The sequence below is a fragment of the Arvicola amphibius genome, chromosome 12 (genome assembly GCF_903992535.2).
Source record: "Arvicola amphibius chromosome 12, mArvAmp1.2, whole genome shotgun sequence".
NCBI lineage: Eukaryota > Metazoa > Chordata > Mammalia > Rodentia > Cricetidae > Arvicola > Arvicola amphibius.
The window spans coordinates 89,225,491-89,241,800 of NC_052058.2; the positions used below are offsets into that span (position 1 = coordinate 89,225,491).

At 48.0% G+C, this 16,310-nt stretch overlaps 1 protein-coding gene across 1 annotated transcript; it reads right to left on the reverse strand.

Annotated features, from left to right (window-relative positions):
* Nucleotides 1-781: 781 nt before the first annotated feature.
* Nucleotides 782-11,581, reverse strand: Fcamr (Fc fragment of IgA and IgM receptor). Its single transcript, XM_038348589.1, has 8 exons — nucleotides 11,543-11,581; nucleotides 9,298-9,355; nucleotides 7,902-8,042; nucleotides 4,524-4,862; nucleotides 3,448-3,567; nucleotides 2,202-2,835; nucleotides 1,520-1,632; nucleotides 782-936 (listed from the first exon to the last, which is right to left on the reverse strand). The coding sequence occupies exons 1-8, from the start codon at nucleotides 11,579-11,581 to the stop codon at nucleotides 782-784; spliced, it is 1,599 nt and encodes a 532-aa protein (XP_038204517.1).
* Nucleotides 11,582-16,310: the final 4,729 nt, after the last annotated feature.

Genomic DNA, 16,310 nt, shown 5'->3' on the forward strand with positions numbered 1-16,310 from the left:
GGAAAATCTTGACCTGACCAAAGATGGACAGCGTGACGAGGACAGTGTCAAACGGGGAGATGCGGTGTGACAAACAGGTGTCCTTTCCTCCCGTCTCACCTAGAAACCACCCACTGGCGTGGTCATCCAAATCACTCCCAATCAAAAGTGATAGAGGCCGTTGGGGATTCATACCTCTTACCCAAGTAGTTCCCCAGGGTCCACCAAACCCACGCCATCCCCGGCCAAACAGGCACGGGCCTTTAACTGGCTAGGGTCCCACCGAGTGGCAAGCTCTCTGGAGATGTAGTGAAATTGATAAGATAAAATCACTGTCCTTAAGGAGCGATGGCTGTGCTTGCTCAGGGCAGCCTGGCATATGAGAATGCTGTTGAGTGTGAGCGGCAGGCTTAGTGCTAACAGGCATAGGGAAAGAAGGGCACCTAGAGAGGTGGCAGCAACAGAATGGAGCTCCTTTTCCACACTGCCAGGAATGAAGAGATTCTATATACATGCATCCCCTCTGCCTCCCTCTTTCTCTGGAAAAAAAAAAAAGGCAGTTGGAAAACAGCCAGACCACAAAGCCCTTTCTTGAAGCCTTCTTTGAGTCAATGTACTGTCTGTCACCTTTGACTGCCGAGAGTGCCTGACCCTCTGAGGCCCGAGCTGGCATCCTCGGTGGAGGCTGAGCTTAGTTAGCTAGTATTCGTGTGGCTGAAGGTGAGAAAGGGGTGAAGAAGCGGTGGAGATAGCTGGTCTTGGTTCTCCTTCCGTGGTGACTGAGCTGTTTATCTTTCCGTCCTCAGGTTCCTGAGTCCTTCTTGAGGACAGTCAGGCTGGCTTGGGCAGGAGGAGGGTCACCCTGTTGCAAGCTCTTTCCCACATCGGAGAGCTTGTCTGGTAGGAAATGTGTCATCTGAATCAGAGTGATCCTTGGTGACCTTTCTGTCTTCTGAGCTGTAGAGACACAAGAGAAGGCTGTGAGTGTCCTGGGGCACAGAGACAGATTTGCCTTCCTAAGAGTGGGAGGCACGGTTCTAAGAATTTCCCAAGACAGAAGTCTGGTAGCTGGGCCCCATTACAACAATGATTGGTCCAGATGATTTGATTTCTGGCCCTGGGAGCCTCAGCCTCTCTCACTGCCCTTCTCGCGCCCCCCCTCCCCGAAAGCCTCAATCTCTTTTGACCAAGATGTGCACTGTGGAGCACTCACATTAGCAGTCTGCATCTCTGGGTTGGTACTAGGAGAGTAATTAGCACAGGCTGAACAGAAAGTTTGCCAGTGTGGCTCCACACCTATGGCTAATAGTTCTTATCATCCTCCACATGTCTCCTTAAGCCGAGGAATGACGCTGAGGCCCAAGCGGAGAAGGGATTTGATGAAGCCACGACCAAGCAGAGTTCAATGATTCAGAGTAGAACCTACCTTTTCTACATCCAAATGTCGGGACACTCAGTCTAACCTAACCCAGCCCTGAGGGTACCAGGTGGAAAGGGCCGTTCGTCTCCCTAGTTTTGAGGCTACGTAAGCTCAACTCACAGGTCCTCCAGAGTCTCCGTTTCAAGAGGACCAGAGCCGCAAGCAGAACCAGGGCCAGCACACTGGAGACTGGAGTCAGGATCCAAGAGTTGCTTTCTCCTTCTGTAAAAACGCTGCAGGAGGGAGGAGTCACGGTGAGGGTGAGAGGAGCCCTGAGCAGAGCCTGCGTCTCTCATTTCACAGGTGGACATGATGAGCTCCCGGCTAATTGGGCACCCTTGTCCCTGTAACTGGCTCCCAGCAGAGCTGCTCTCTTCAGCTCCTCAAGCCCCAACCCTTTGTGTCACTCCACCCTCCCGTGCATGGGCCACAATGTGCCGTACTGAGGAAGAGGATGAGTGAGAGTCAGGGGGTTGGCTTTGGCACTTGGCTCTCTCACGAGTTTCCCTTTTGCCTTCAGCAAGCTGTTTCCCTTCCCTGGAGTGCTGGCCCTCACATTAAATAGAGTTTCAAGGGTTTCAGCCTAAAAATCATTTCATCATATCTTTGAGATTTTCGCTCACAAACCACCAGAAAGCATTCAGACAGCCTTATCACTGCAGGGGCCCTGAAGTGTGGAGGGTGGTAGCTGATGCTTACGTACCCTGTCCCACTCTTTACTGATCTGTAAATACAAGGGGAAGGAGGTCCGCAGGAGGAAAGGCTGGCCAGGAAGCAAGGCCGACAGGGACCCAAGGCTTACCTCTTCATTGATGATCTCTTGCCAGGGGTCCACATCGGGCCCCCGGATGAAAGTCTGCTTGGTGTTGGGGGGCTACTTTCTCCACCCTTGTTTTCTAGGCTCCTACCAATGCTTCCAGATGCCACTTGCATGTGTGTAGCATTCAACGTCCATGTACTTGGAGCTGGAGATGGCTCTTCTGCAGAGTAAAACATTCGTCGCTTAGACAAATTGTCCTCTGTTGCTTCTTGGAGAGTTTCCCAAGTCACAGGCTCTGAGATGAGGACTGATGGCCGGATGGTTCCTGTGGTCTTTCTGGGTGCTCCTGGAGATGCGCTGACTTCTGTTCCTCCCTGTGGTCCATCAGCCTCTGGAACTGTACCTGTCCTCCCGCCCTTGCTGGTGCTGGCGCTAGTTGTTACTGAGTTTCTAGCACCCAATATCCAAGCACCCTGTGTTGTACTGAACATGCTTTTTGGTTTTGAAGCTGGACTCTCTGGAGTGGGCACTGTTGCCTTGATAGAGCCCTCCTCTCCGCTGCTTCTCCCTGGAACTGTTGTCCTGGCTATTCTTGGGGTTGATCTTCCATTGGCTGAAACTGTAGTTTTGCTTATTCTTGTAGTTGGAGCTGTTCTGTCCCATGCTGATCCTCGACCTTTTAGAATACGAATGGCTCCTGGGGTCTGTCTGTTGATTGTAGTTGGGGTTGTTCTGTCCCATTCTGAGCTTTGGCCTTCTAGAATCTGGGTGACTCCTGGGGTTTTTCTGTTGGCTGTAGTTGGGGCTGTTCTGTCCCTTTCTGAGCCTTGGCTTTCTAGAATCTGGGTGACCTCTGGGGTCCATCTGTTGACTGTAGTTGGGGCTGTTCTGTCCCTTTCTGAGCCTTGGCCTTCTAGAATCTGGTTGACCCCTGGAGTTTTTCTGTTGACTGTAGTTGGGGCTGTTCTGTCCCATTCTGAGCCTTGGCCTTCTAGACTCTGGGTGACCCCTGGAGTTTTTCTGTTGGCTGTTCTGTCCCATTCTGAGCCTTGGCCTTCTAGAATCTGGGTGACCCCTGGGGTTTTTCTGTTGACTGTGGTTGGGGCTGTTCTGTCCAATTCTGAGCCTTGGCCTTCTAGAATCTGGGTGACCCCTGGGGTCCATCTGTTGACTATAGTTGGGGCTGTTCTGTCCCATTCTGAGCCTTGGCCTTCTAGAATCTGGGTGACCCCTGGAGTTTTTCTGTTGGTTGTGGTTGGGGTTGTTCTGTCCATTTCTGAGCTTTGGCCTTCTAGAATCTGGGTGACTCCTGGGGTCCTTCTGTTGACTGCTGTAGATCCTATCCCAGAAGATGCTGTGATGAGCTCACCAGAAGCTGGAACTGCTGCATAGGTGGTGTTGGAAGGACCTGTGGGGACACATCCAGAGAAAGGCCATGAGGGAATGCTCTCTAGGCTACCTACTAGATTCAGCAAAAGACATTTGATCAAAATGCTTATTAAGTAGGATGCAACTCACTAAGAGATGAAATCCTCTGCAATAAGTGAGATAAATTAGAAGGTGACAATCTCAATATGCTTCTATGGTTTTGCAGATATTCACATTTTACATTTCTACTTCCGTCCCTCAGGCCTGCATATTCCCTATCTAGATACCATGGAGCCTGTGCTGCTATTCAACAAGGGAGTAAATAAGCCTTCAGTTGCAGCAGGCAGATGGACTCCAGAGTTCAAGGGAGTTTATATGGTCACTTCTGATTAGGTGTTCTGCAGAGCAATCTTTTTGGGGTATGCACACATGTACACATAGACATGCACGCGTGCACATACACACACACACACACACACACACACACACACACACACACACCCTGCTTTAGACCTCTATGTCTGAATCTGAAACCAGCTTTTGGAACAGAGCTTTGGAGCTACAGATGTCTGCAGAGGGACTCAGCAAGGCGCTACTATAGGAAAGCCTAGCCTCAAACCTTCTGTCCTCCCGTGTAGGCTGCGCAAGCACTACCTCTTCTTTGCACATCTGAACACCAAGTTTTCTGGAATCAGAGAAGTCTACCTCACAGAGTTTTTGAAATGTAGTTCAAACATTCCTTCTGCAGTATTCAGGAAAGAAAGAACCAGGTGGACGACCTTGTATGTCCTCCACTGGGCACTCTTCCCGAGTATTTGCCGTCTCAAATGACGTCTATCTAAACCAAAAGCACACCTCTCAGAGCCTTTCTCCCACTCCCCGTTCTACTGTGAAAGGCTCAAGTCATCCTTGGGCTTTGGAGCCTTCTCTTGTGCCCATTTCTTCTCAACCTCAGCCTTACAAAAGCTGGCCCATCAGCCGTAAATCGGCTCTTACCTGGAGACACAATCAGATTCATCCTGAAGAACAGCTTGTCGTTTCGGTCCCCTATACCGCAGCGGTAAAGTCCCGTGTCATTCGGGGACAGTCGGAACAGCTTTACCACGAACAGAGCACTCTGTGGAAAGTCAGTGAGAGCCACACGCCCCCTGTAGTCACGATGGGTGTAGTGGTTGGTGGACACGACGGTGTAGCAGGTCCACAACGGAGGCGCCAGGCGGCACCAGTATTTTCTTTGATGCCTGTTGACTGAGGAGGAGGCATAATGGCAACGGATGGTGACAGCTCCTCCAGGCTCCCCGGATACCAGCCGTGGGCCTCTCAGTGCATTTGCACCTGCAGGCAGAGAAATTGTCAAAGGAAGGGATAGTGAGCATCACCACCATTAGGGAGGTAGCTATGAACTCTGCTCATCAGAAAATAGCAGCTGTGAAGGTGGCGTAGAACGGAAGAGCTCAGCCACTGAGGAAGCAGACCTTGCCCAAAGTACGGAAGGGAGCCGGACTCCAGGCCTCATCTGAAAGACTCTTACCCAGCATTTGGCTAGCACTTGTGTGCTAGGTGTTCTCCTGCAAATCTGTCCAGAGCCTGCATTCCAGCCACTAAATTCCACCTACATGCTTGTAAGGCAAGCCCAGGCAGACGGCTCCGGTTTGCAGAGCCAGTAAAAGAGAAGTGTTACTAGTGTGGACGTATCAGTGTGCTTTCCTCTGAAGAGAAGCCCATTCTGCTCTGCTGGGCTGGTATGTCCTCCAGATCAATGGCTGGCATTTTCCCACACTAACCCCTTCTCTATAGAACAGACCACTACACACATGTGGCACACAGTTGCTACAAGCAAGCTACAGGCAAGAAGTATCACGAATACACCTGCTTTAGCAATATTAGCTGAGCTGGGTATATATAAGCCAGCATGTAGGAAGCCTTTAATTTTATTAGGTGTTAGCAAGAACAAGGTTTATTCTTTCACTGACTTTTCCCACCATCTCTGGACTCTCTGCTCCTTCATGAGATACCCGGCATAATCTGTGTACAGTAGATTCGCTGCCTCTTCTGGCACACAGAGTCTAGTCTAGCCTAAAATTCTACATCCAGACCAATGTGAAAGCAGACAGAAACTCAACTGTCTCATCTAGCTGAAGGTTTTGTCTTTGTTCCCACTAGGCTCAGAGACTGCCAGGGAAGACATGGATGGGTTGGGTCTCTTGCTTTGCTTTCTTTGGCTACTCAGAGATGAGATCTGGGGACCTTCTAGAACGACCACAGAGAAAGGAGTAGTGTTGCATAAGACAGCATTTCTGCATCTGGCTAGTGTCCAAAGTAGTCTCTATCTCATTTGCTGCCCAGATAACTCTTTGGTGGCTCCAGTCTCTAGTTTTCTCATTGCAAGAATGGCTTCTCATTTTGCTGGCCTTCTATGGATATCAATAACAGCCCTATGACTTCTGGCTATTTGTACCTCTTTTGTGGTCACAATCCCCCATGACTGGTTCTCCTTGTTGAGGACCCTAAACTGGGTCAAAGGAAGCACACTTTGTCCTTCTGTCAGAAAAAAAACCTGAAGTATAGTGGCAAATTTATTTGGTCTCTCTCTAGACATTCTTTCCCTCAGATTAGAGCGAGAGGAAGTGGCCCATCTCTGTCCAAAGCAGTTCTTACTTGGAGCTCCTCAGCCCTCCTAGGGTTCTTTGCCCTTCCTTAGGAGCCAGGATGGCTGCCAGTTGGGCTATTGTTGAAATCAGCTTCATAATTTCTTCCTACAGAAAAGCCACCAAACATTTAGACTTGGGACATGAGTACCTGGTAGTTTGTAGTGTCTTTAGGGCTTCTGACCCCAAGAAACTTCTGACCAGTATTCCCGTACTGGGAACAGTTAATGAACTTGTGGATCCTGGCACAAGGGAAAAATGTGAGACTCCTTGTCTGAATTATCGCGATTCAAGTTGAGGATGCGTATGACAGTGCATGCTACAATCTCATCAAGAAACAGGAGCAGGAAAAGCTTTGAATTTAGTGCCAGCCAAAGCTACAGAATGAGGCCTGCCTCAAAAACAACACTACCCAGCTCTTGAGGATGCCAACAGATACATCTGGAAATCAGCCCCTGGATGAACCGAGCTACCTCGGCAGAGGCCTTGGAAACCACCAGAGAAGCGATTTCCTCACACACCCCCCAGCTAGCAACAGCCGAGTGAATAAGAACTGGCTGTTTAATTGGGCAAAAGAAGTTGGCTAAGGTCCCTGTGAACCTTTACATTTTCAAGAAATTTTGAAAGGGATGCCAATATCCTGGCCCCAATGGAATCACAGGCCCTGGCCCCAATGGAATCACAGGCGGATTCTCCCAGCCCTTCAGAGAATTAACACCAGTGCTTCCCAAACCATACCATGGTATAGGAAAGCAAGGCGCACCACTAAACTCTCTGCTCTGCTAAACCAGTGTTATCAGATATCAAAACCAGATGGAGACCCAACAGAAAGGACAACTCTAAGCCAGTCTTCCTGATGAACACAGACACTAAAAAAAAAAAAAAATAGACTAAGAAGACAAAGACAAACCAGTAATAGCAACAAAAGATTTTACGATAGCAACAGCAGAGCATAAAGTCAGCCACCTCCTGAGTACAGATGGATTTGTAAGTGGCTTGTCTCTTAATGTGTGACCTAAGGTCTAATTACAGGGGAGTAGCAATGATGACCGCTTTGGTTGTAGCAATACCACTGAAGGCTTAACTTAACAACATGCTCCAAACCACACCACTCATGATCAAGGTTACTGGTATTACTGGCATTACTGGTATTTTATATTTAAAAAACAAGAATATTATTCTGCATTAAAATTACTAAAATTATTATTATTGCAGTGTTCACACCCTAGACTCTAGGGGTTCTTGTGTTCTAGCGTTGGCACATTTAAAGGAGCACTGTACCATTAGCTGGGGATGAGGCAGTCTCTCTCTGCTGATTGAGAATCTTTGATTGACTCCTGTACACATAACTTCTCATTATTACCAGAATTAAGAACCAGTACCTCACATACTCAAGTGCTGAGTAACTAACCAGTAGTTTCTGGCCTCCATAACAATGAAAGGATTTGAATTCTGTACTAGTCAATTGTGAGAATTAAAGACTGGGCTGACATTTGGGATCAAGGCACCTGGAGACCCTGTTGCTAATTCTCTGCTTCCTGGTGGATATGGGGCACCCGGGGCCCCACTCATCTCTATCATTACCAAACAGTAGTGTGTTGCTACGACTTCCCCTGAGGGTAGGGATGGGGGTGACGCTTGCAGTGGAGACAGACCTTACACAGGGCCAGGACTTGGTTTGACAAAGGAGATCTTTGGCCAGACCGAGGGAGAGGAGGGGCTGTACCTGTAAGGGAGTTTTTCCAGCAGCAAGGGGTTGTTAAAGCCCTGTGTGCTTCTGTAGTGCAGAGAGGGGTCCTGGAAGGGGAAAAACCAGCCTGCAGCTCTCCAGAATGGGGTCGTCTGTGTGGAGGGGTCATCGATGAACCTGGGCAAAGGGAGAAGCCAAGCCATCAGAGGCCATCAAATGCCTACAAAGCCATTCTCAGGAAGTAAATGTGGAGTCAGCTCTAATTCCTGCTCCGCATCCCATGGACTAAGAGTATCACACTGCCCCTGCCGACTCTCATCCTGCTGGGTGTCAAATGGCAAAGCAGAGGCGGGGGCAGCCAGAGACTACACATTCCCTATGGGTGAGTTTTAAAGTACTGACCAAAATAGTTAACGGAATACTTAGAAGAATTGAGCTTAGAGTACATGAAACATAAAGAGGACTGTTACCTCTATGTGAACAGAGAGTTCTGTGCCTTCCTGAGGGGCAGTGAGAGATTAAGAGTTCTACATCACACACTGGACAACACTGACTGTTGGTTCACTCTGATTTGTTGATTAGCTACACACGGTTAATCCATTTTTAGTGTTATCGTAATATTTTCACTCATTAATGAATTCAATAATGATTTGTAAAACACTTCCCTGGACTAGAGTCTAAGTAATACACACACACACACACACACACACACACACACACACACACACTCTACATGCTTCAGTGACTCTCACCATTACACAGCACCGCATGGGGAAAGAAAGGCTCATTCACTCCCTTGCTGGTCTGTTCCAGCACTGTTAGGACTGGATTCTATCTCTCATCTCATTATCCTCCACTCCTGGCACACTAAGCCCTTCATAAACACGCCTTGAGTAAGTGGCTAAATGCATTTGAACTGCTTAGCATATAATTTCTTTGCATACTGACTTCTTTATGTGTTTAGCATAACGTCTCCATTTTTATATAGCTAATGCTGGGTCTGGCACGGAAGCGTCTGTAAAACGGACAGAAGCGAAGGCTGTAACATTTGTGTTTTGCATGCCTTGGGACCTTGGCACACCTTGTACACAAACAGCTAATTTTCAAGTCATCCATTTAAATGGAAGAGAGCAGGTGTGGATGGGGGTAGAGGGATGGAGGTGGGGGCCTAGGTAGTGTGTGTGTGTGTGTGTGTGTGTGTGTGTTGGGGTGGCTGTCCAAACAATGGCCATTTTAGATGTCATTAATTGAGCCAGGCATATGCAATCTCTGGTGATCTCTCACATCTGTCATTCCCTGGTGCCCATAGGCACAGCAATTCAGTATTGAATCCCAGAAGAGAAGACAACCATCTGCCTGGCTGGGCTGAATTCCACTGCCAGGTCCCCAGCAGCCTCTGAAGCCTGACGCTGGGCTGTGTTTGTGGACTCACCATGGAGCAGGCAGAGGATGAGTAGGAGTATTTTCCACCTTGTTCTTTGGCTGGAGACCTGCAACCCAAGACAAGAGGCCCGAGGGAGACATATGAGAAGCTAGAAGCGATGGTGGGGGTGGGGGGGCCAGGGCTGGGCACTCTTACTGTGGAATCTCGGTTTGCTCCAGTAGTTGCGGGGGGGGGGGGGAGGGGGGGTAGGGTCTACCTGAAGGGCGGAGTCAGAGAGCTGCCTGTGCTGGGAAGTGGGGCTCTGCAGAGCAGCACAAAGCAGGAAGAACTCATCCAACCCTGGAGCACTGGTAGAATCGTGATGGTTGGAAAGGGCATTCTCAGGGACCTGGCTCCTCCCTGAGTCATTGAGGGATACTATGTATGGGGTACTACATTCTTGGGATGCAGGGCATCCCTCCTCTTTCTCTTTTCATTCTTTCTTCTGGCAGAGAGGAGTTGTTTCTTCAGCAGGGAGCCTTGTGCTTCCCTGTACAAGTACAGTTGAGTTAAAACTAAACCTTCACCCTGCGGGCACTAGGGCACCATTCTGTTTCTCCTCATAGTCTCTAGAAAACTCCCTTGAGACTGCCTCATCTCCATCCAACCTTTGGTTTTGCATCCTTTTGCTGGCCTTGGGGACTCACCGGAAGCAGAGCCTTGTGTCACAGCCTTTCCCTTTTAGGCTTCAAAACTAGACTGAGCATAGTGTGAGCCCCATGGGCAGCTACTGGGAGCAGGAGCCCAGTACTCTGTCAGGGAACCCCAAAGGGTCACTTCTCAGTGATTAAAGAACTGAGATGGTGCCTCATTCCCATTGTCTGTGTTCTCTGAGGATTTTCATCGTGTTTGACTGTGGTTTTCTGGACCCTCAGGTGTCATTGTTTTTTCTTTCAATGTGAACGTGCATTTTGCCACTCTTAAGAATGACCAGCGCTTCAACTTTAAGTCAGTGGTACAGCACACAGGCAAGGCACCCTCTTGACTCCCAGCTATACCCAGTGGTGCGGGGTTGGATCAAAGGAGGAGAAAAGGGAATGGGAGTGGAAAGAGAAAGCAGGAGAAAAAGAGAGTAAAAGGGGAATAGGAGAGAAACGGAGAAGGGAAGAGAGAGGAGGAAGGGAAAAGACAAACACTCGACTAGACTAGGTTCCTAGCAGATACTTGTCACCTTGTTTGGTTCTACTCAGTCAAGTCTTATAGAGCCTTCGGCTGCCCTACTGACTAGGGACCCAGAGCAGCTAGTTTGAAAAGACCTAAATTTCTTTCGTCTTCCAGCTCCGTCCACCCCACCATTTAGTGAGTCCCCTCTCTTGGGCGCTCTCAAGGGCAATCTCTGCCCTTCCCTGCCTTACCCCATCCTCTCCAGGTTTTCCCAGGGTGTGGCTGCACCTAGTTCCTAGTTTGATTAATATTCACCACATCCAGGCTCCTTTCATGCCTGATACTCTGACTGCCCCAGGCTACCGTTTCCAAAGTGCCAAGTCCTAATACAGTTCACATAAAGGCCGGTATCACCATGCCGCTGAGTTCTTCTGAAGCTCAATGGTGTGACAGCTTCATGAGCAAAGCTGCCTCCGCGGGGCAATGAGGAAGCACAGTACGTGATAAAATAAAATGTTCCTAGCTACTTATCAGTCTTGATTGGGGGCTGAAAGGATATCATTCAATGGAATGTGTCCAGTCACCTTCCCTGGCAATGACCTTCAGGAATCCTTTCTGCAGGAGACTGGGAGTCCCACTGCACCACAATTAGAGTTGAAGAGTCCTGTGCCCCCTGAGTCCTGCTGGCAACATGGCCACCCCATTTTCACTACAGGCCAGTGTGTAACTTCCCTGCCCTTCCTTAGTCCATCTGAATGCCACTTTTCTTCTACCTTCATCCCTATTCTGTGGGACGATCTGGCATGTGCAGAGGGAAGAGCACAGTGTCACCAGGCTTGGCTTTGCTGGAGGCTGATGCTTATTCTCCTCCACTGCAAAGGAAGAACCTTGTCTGGGCAGCTATGTGCTCTGCATCTAATATGTGCTGGCTCTGCCTTCCCAGGGTTTCAGACTCAGAATACTTGGCTGGGACTGAGTAGAGGGTACAAAGGAGAAATGCTGGGGCCTGAACTCCTGAGTCTTCTCCGGCCTCTGGAGAGAGCCCATCTGCTCTGAGGCGAGACCCCTACAGCACAAGTCGCGGTGGCTGCTGCAGACTGCTTCCCACTCTTAGAGTAAGAACCAGACCACCAAGAGAAAGTCATGTTACCTTTTGTTCTCTGGGCTTAGCAGGGGAATCTTGATCCATCTTGGTCCAGAGCAAAATCAAGTTGGACTTTTTCTTTTATCCAAGGAGATGCTGGTGTTTCGGTGCTGGCCAGCTGCTTTCTCTAAATGTGGAGACTGAGACGTCAGGACAGCATAGGGATGGTAACAGGAGCTGGAACTGGAAGACCGGGGCTAAGGGGGGAGCCCTGCCACTCACCTCATGCCGTTTGTTCCAGGGTCCCTTCTCTTGATTTTACTGCTGAGAGAAAGTCAGTTCTGCTCTCTGGTCCTCACAGTCACTTGCTTCTTTGGAATCTTTTCCAGGGCTGGTGACAGTAGCTTCGGGGAAGCATATCGGTCCCTACCTTCTCTTCTCTTATACCCTGTTGGAGGCCCCGACTTTTAGGAGCCCTCCTCCCCCATCTCAGAAGCCTTCCTGGGAACCTCCAGAACCAGTGATACAATGACCTGAGCAGGAGACGAGGGGATTTCAGGGTTCAGGAGAGGAATTTCCCGAAAGCTGGCCATCATCTGCTGCCCCACTGCTGACTTGCACTCCTGTGAAGAAGGCATTTGAGGGGTTTGCTTCAGTGACTTTAGTTTACACGCATGATCTTGTGCTCACCAACTTGCGAACTGAACAAAGGACAATAAACTTAGTGAGATGGTCTTCAGAGAAAGAGCGTGGACAAGGCTGGCCTAAGCAGATGATGCGCTTGAAAACACCACAGGAATTCCCCTTGGAAAACTGTCTATAGAGGCTCTTTTCCTTGGGAAAGATACCGTGTTCCTACTCGGTCTCTTGGTATGGAACTGATACAACCTAAGCACTCAAAACAAAGGTGCCCAAAGGAAGAAGGATGCTGTAGCCTATGAGGACCATTTCCAACACCCCTCATGGATAATGGCACCCTTGGGTCAAATCAAAAGGCCCTTCTTCCTTAGAATGAATTCAGTTGGTGCTCTGAGCAACCATGGGCAGCTGTGAATATTATCCAGTGCTTGCCCAGGCATGAAATAGAAGTGGGATTCTTGGAGTATGGCTAAGACTCTCTCGTTTCTCTCTCTCGTTTCTCTCTCTCTCTCTCTCTTCTTCTTCTTCTTCTCCTCCTCCTCCTCCTCCTCCTCCTCCCTCTTCTTCCCTCCCCTTGTGTGTGTGCGCACACGTGAGTGTGTGTACATGTGTTCTGGTGACTGTGACAATCACATCTACTGCTACACCAGTACTCAGCCAGCATAAGTTCCCACTTGGTTCCCATTGTAGAGTTCCTGGTCTTCACCTCCTCCCCCGCCATAGCCTCTTGGATAATTTAGAATGCACCTGCATCGTGAGAGGTATTCTCTTAGAAGTGGTACTCTTGAGTAGTGAGGAACTGCATGAGGCGCTGCCCTCAGAGGCTCATTCCCTGAACTAATCCCTCTCATGCATTCTCATGCAGGTCACAGAGAGGTAGTTAAGACCTGGTATTCCCCTCTCCACTCCTTAGGACACAATATCACACTGGGTTGAATCACATAGGCTCTGAAGCCAGGCTTCCCATCCCTTCAAGTTTTTGAGGCGAAAATAATATGGACCAGATTATTTATTGTCTTTAGATCTTGTTTTCCTAACATTTAGGAAACCCTGTTTTCTTATGTTAATCAAGAAACAGCAGCTCTTGCTTTTAATCATAAAGGTAGTATGTAGAATAAAGGCAAAAAAAGTTGCAATAAATTCCTAGGAAACATGAGTCAGGGATGATATCCTTTCCTTAGGTCACAGCAAGAGGAAGCAGGTGTCTTATACTAACCAAATGCTAAAACAAAATCCCTTGCAAGTTTTCATCTGTCCATGAAATTCTCCCTTGATTCCTTCCTTCCCCCTCCCTCCCTCCCCTTCCCCCCTCTCATTTTGGTATTTAAAAGACTAAAATTAAAGCGGTTTCAGGATGATAGTGAAGTAAATTCATGTCGTAAAGTCAGCACCACACTTTCACCTTATAAATCGTGCATATTAAAGTGTGCCTTCAGAATGTAATTAACTTAGCAACGGTTTGAAGACTTTGAAGCCGCTGCAGACACATATAGTTGCATAACCCTGGGCTACTTCCCAAAGCACAGCCCCAGAGCCAAGATGTTCTGGCTCTGACATTTTATGGAGAGAAAACTTTGTCCTGGTTCCTACTGTACTGGCTCCTGCCCGAATGAGGGTGTAACTGGATTTCCTTGCCCAGAACAAAGTCTGGGCTGGCTCTTTTACATTGGCTTTTGCCGTGTCATATACTGTGGTCCCCTGAGTTCAGAATCAGGCTAGATAATCCTGTGGCCTCTTTCTACTTGCGCCTGCATCCCTTAAGCTCCCAGACCTAGGTTCAGTAAATGGCTGTGTTTGCTGAACATGTCCACAAACTAAAAACAGCAAGCAGTGACCTCAACTCCGAAACCCATAGTGGCGAGCAATGAGTGGAGGTGCTTTGGGCAGAACTTTTCTCTTCCTTACCAGTCAAAACTTCTACTCGTGCTGAGCCATTGCAGTTTTTCTACCTCTGATACTTGGTGCTTTGAAGGGCTCTCCCCTCCCTTGTTATCTGCTGGAAAGATACCCTTTCCCTTCTGGTCAGCATATCAAGGACTGGAAAAATACCAACCCCATCACTACATGTCCTGATCACTCACTCAAACTCGTAAGAGAGGTTGAACTATGAGACTTGTCACTGCTCCAAATAACAATGAAGAAAACTGTTTGGATAGTGCAAGTAATCATTTTATAATGGCATTTGGCAGATTTTTACAACTGCAACCATCATTTAGCTGATAGTAGAGCCTGTGATCCAGCAGTGTCCAACCCTGAAACGCATACAGCATGCTAAAGGCAGTTAGGAGACAGAGGTGGAGCAAAAGATCCTAGGAGGGCCGTTCAGAAGGAGAAGCAAGTTGCTTGAGACCTTCCTCTGTGGTTCACACAAGAATGTTTGGTGTGGATTCCTGTGAGAAACAGGCCACAGCTCTTAAGTGTCCTCTTTCCAGAGGGACTCGAATCTGGGAAGTGAGAGTGATGTACATACTGGTTGGGAGAATTTGGTTAAGAGCACCGATTTTGCCCTGTGGTATAGAACCATCATCCTGGCAATATGGAAGGGGCTCTAAGCAGTTGATGTGCTATTGAAGAAGCTGATGGCTTCATGGAGGAACGGAGTTGTACTGTCGATTTGATGTTCAGTTCTGTTGAGGGCAGACATTTGATAGCAAAGTAAATACTATAGGACTGGGCTTGCAATAGGTGTTCAAGCAATTGCCTAACATGCACAAGGCCCTGTCCCATTCTCAGTACTCACAAACTGACGAACAAACAGCAGCAAAAACTGTAACTCACTCAGCTTACCTTAGTTGAGCCGTTTGCTAGGACCATGCACAGACGCCAACAGAGGGCGCTATCCCCCGTGCCAAGGCCAAGTTGTTAGTAGCTTAAGATGGCTGATGTCATATGGCCTAGTCCCTGTGTCTACTTGGGGGATCATTGTGTCTTTCTCTGTGGGTTCTATGCTGTTGGCACTGGCCTGCACATATTTAGCCTACTCCCTATACACGTGCATGCCTCCACCTCGTTTCCCACTCTATGCATGTAGGCTCCCGTACATTTCTTAATATGAAGCAGTAGCCAGAAGAGGACACCGGATCCTCCAGAATGGGAGTTACCGTCAGTTGTGAGCCACCTGGTGGAATAGCCTAGAACTAAACCCAGTCCTCTCCAAATCAGCTGAGTATTCTTAACTGCAAAGCCATCTCTCTAGTTCTTCTCAGGCTATCCTTTGTTTCACGTAAAAATAGATAACTATCTAGAGCTTGAACCATTGGACAGACTTTCTCTGCCATTGTCTTCGAAGCCTACTTGCATATGTCTACTGTTCCCTTTCATCTTGACCCTAGATAACAAACTGGCTCATCTATCAAGCCTAGGACCTCTGTCTCTTCTATCATCTTTGTTAAAAATGTGTGCTCCAGATGTGTTAGGAAAATAGAGAGGAGGAACACTGGGGGTGGAAAAGTTGAAGTGGAGAGTGACGGTTGAAAGATTGTTGTGGAATATTCCTTTACACAGTATGAAGATGTGTCATTGTGATTGGTTAAATCAAGAGCTGAATGGTCACTAGCTAGGCAGGAAGATCTTAGGTGGTACTTCTGGAGACAGAGAAGTAAAGGAAGAGTTGCTAGCCAGATGGAAGCAGAATGGGTGATACAGAGTAAACGTAACCAAGTCACGTTAAAGAACATAAATTAAAAGATATAGGTTAATTTAGGTTATAAAAGCAAATAGGACAAGCCTAAGATAAGGCCAAGCTTTCATAATTAATAATAAGTCCCCATGTCATATTTTATGAGCTGGTAGCCCAAAGAAAAATCCATCTACAGAAGATGGAGAAGAAAAGAATGTAGAGAGAGGAGTGGAGATGATTAGTCAAGACTAAGGATGGATGAAAAAATCATATGAAAATCTACTTGTCTGTAAGGTAATTAAACTACATGATGATAAGGAGGAGTTTGAATGGAGGTGTTCTGAGTGGGTGAAAAATGTGGCTCCAAGAAGTCACAGGTTATTATGATATGAAGATAATATATCAGGTTATATATATGAAAATATTAGTGCCAGGTGAGATATTTCCCTATGCACTTTTGGTCAGGGAGATTCCAGGGTACTCTCTTCACACCCCCATTCAGGTTATTTGCCATTGCTCTTGGTTGCATAACAGAAATAGATGACAGGACTGTTACTGAACACACTACCTGCTTTG

Coding starts and splice junctions, on each gene's coding strand:
- Fcamr (XM_038348589.1), bottom strand. CDS start 11,581: ATGGATCAAGATTCCCCTGCTAAGCCCAGAGAACAAAAG. Junction 9,356..11,542: donor CTAAGCCCAGAGAACAAAAG/GTAACATGACTT, acceptor CTTGGGTTGCAG/GTCTCCAGCCAAAGAACAAG. Junction 4,863..7,901: donor CTGGAAAAACTCCCTTACAG/GTACAGCCCCTC, acceptor CTCTGCCTGCAG/GTGCAAATGCACTGAGAGGC.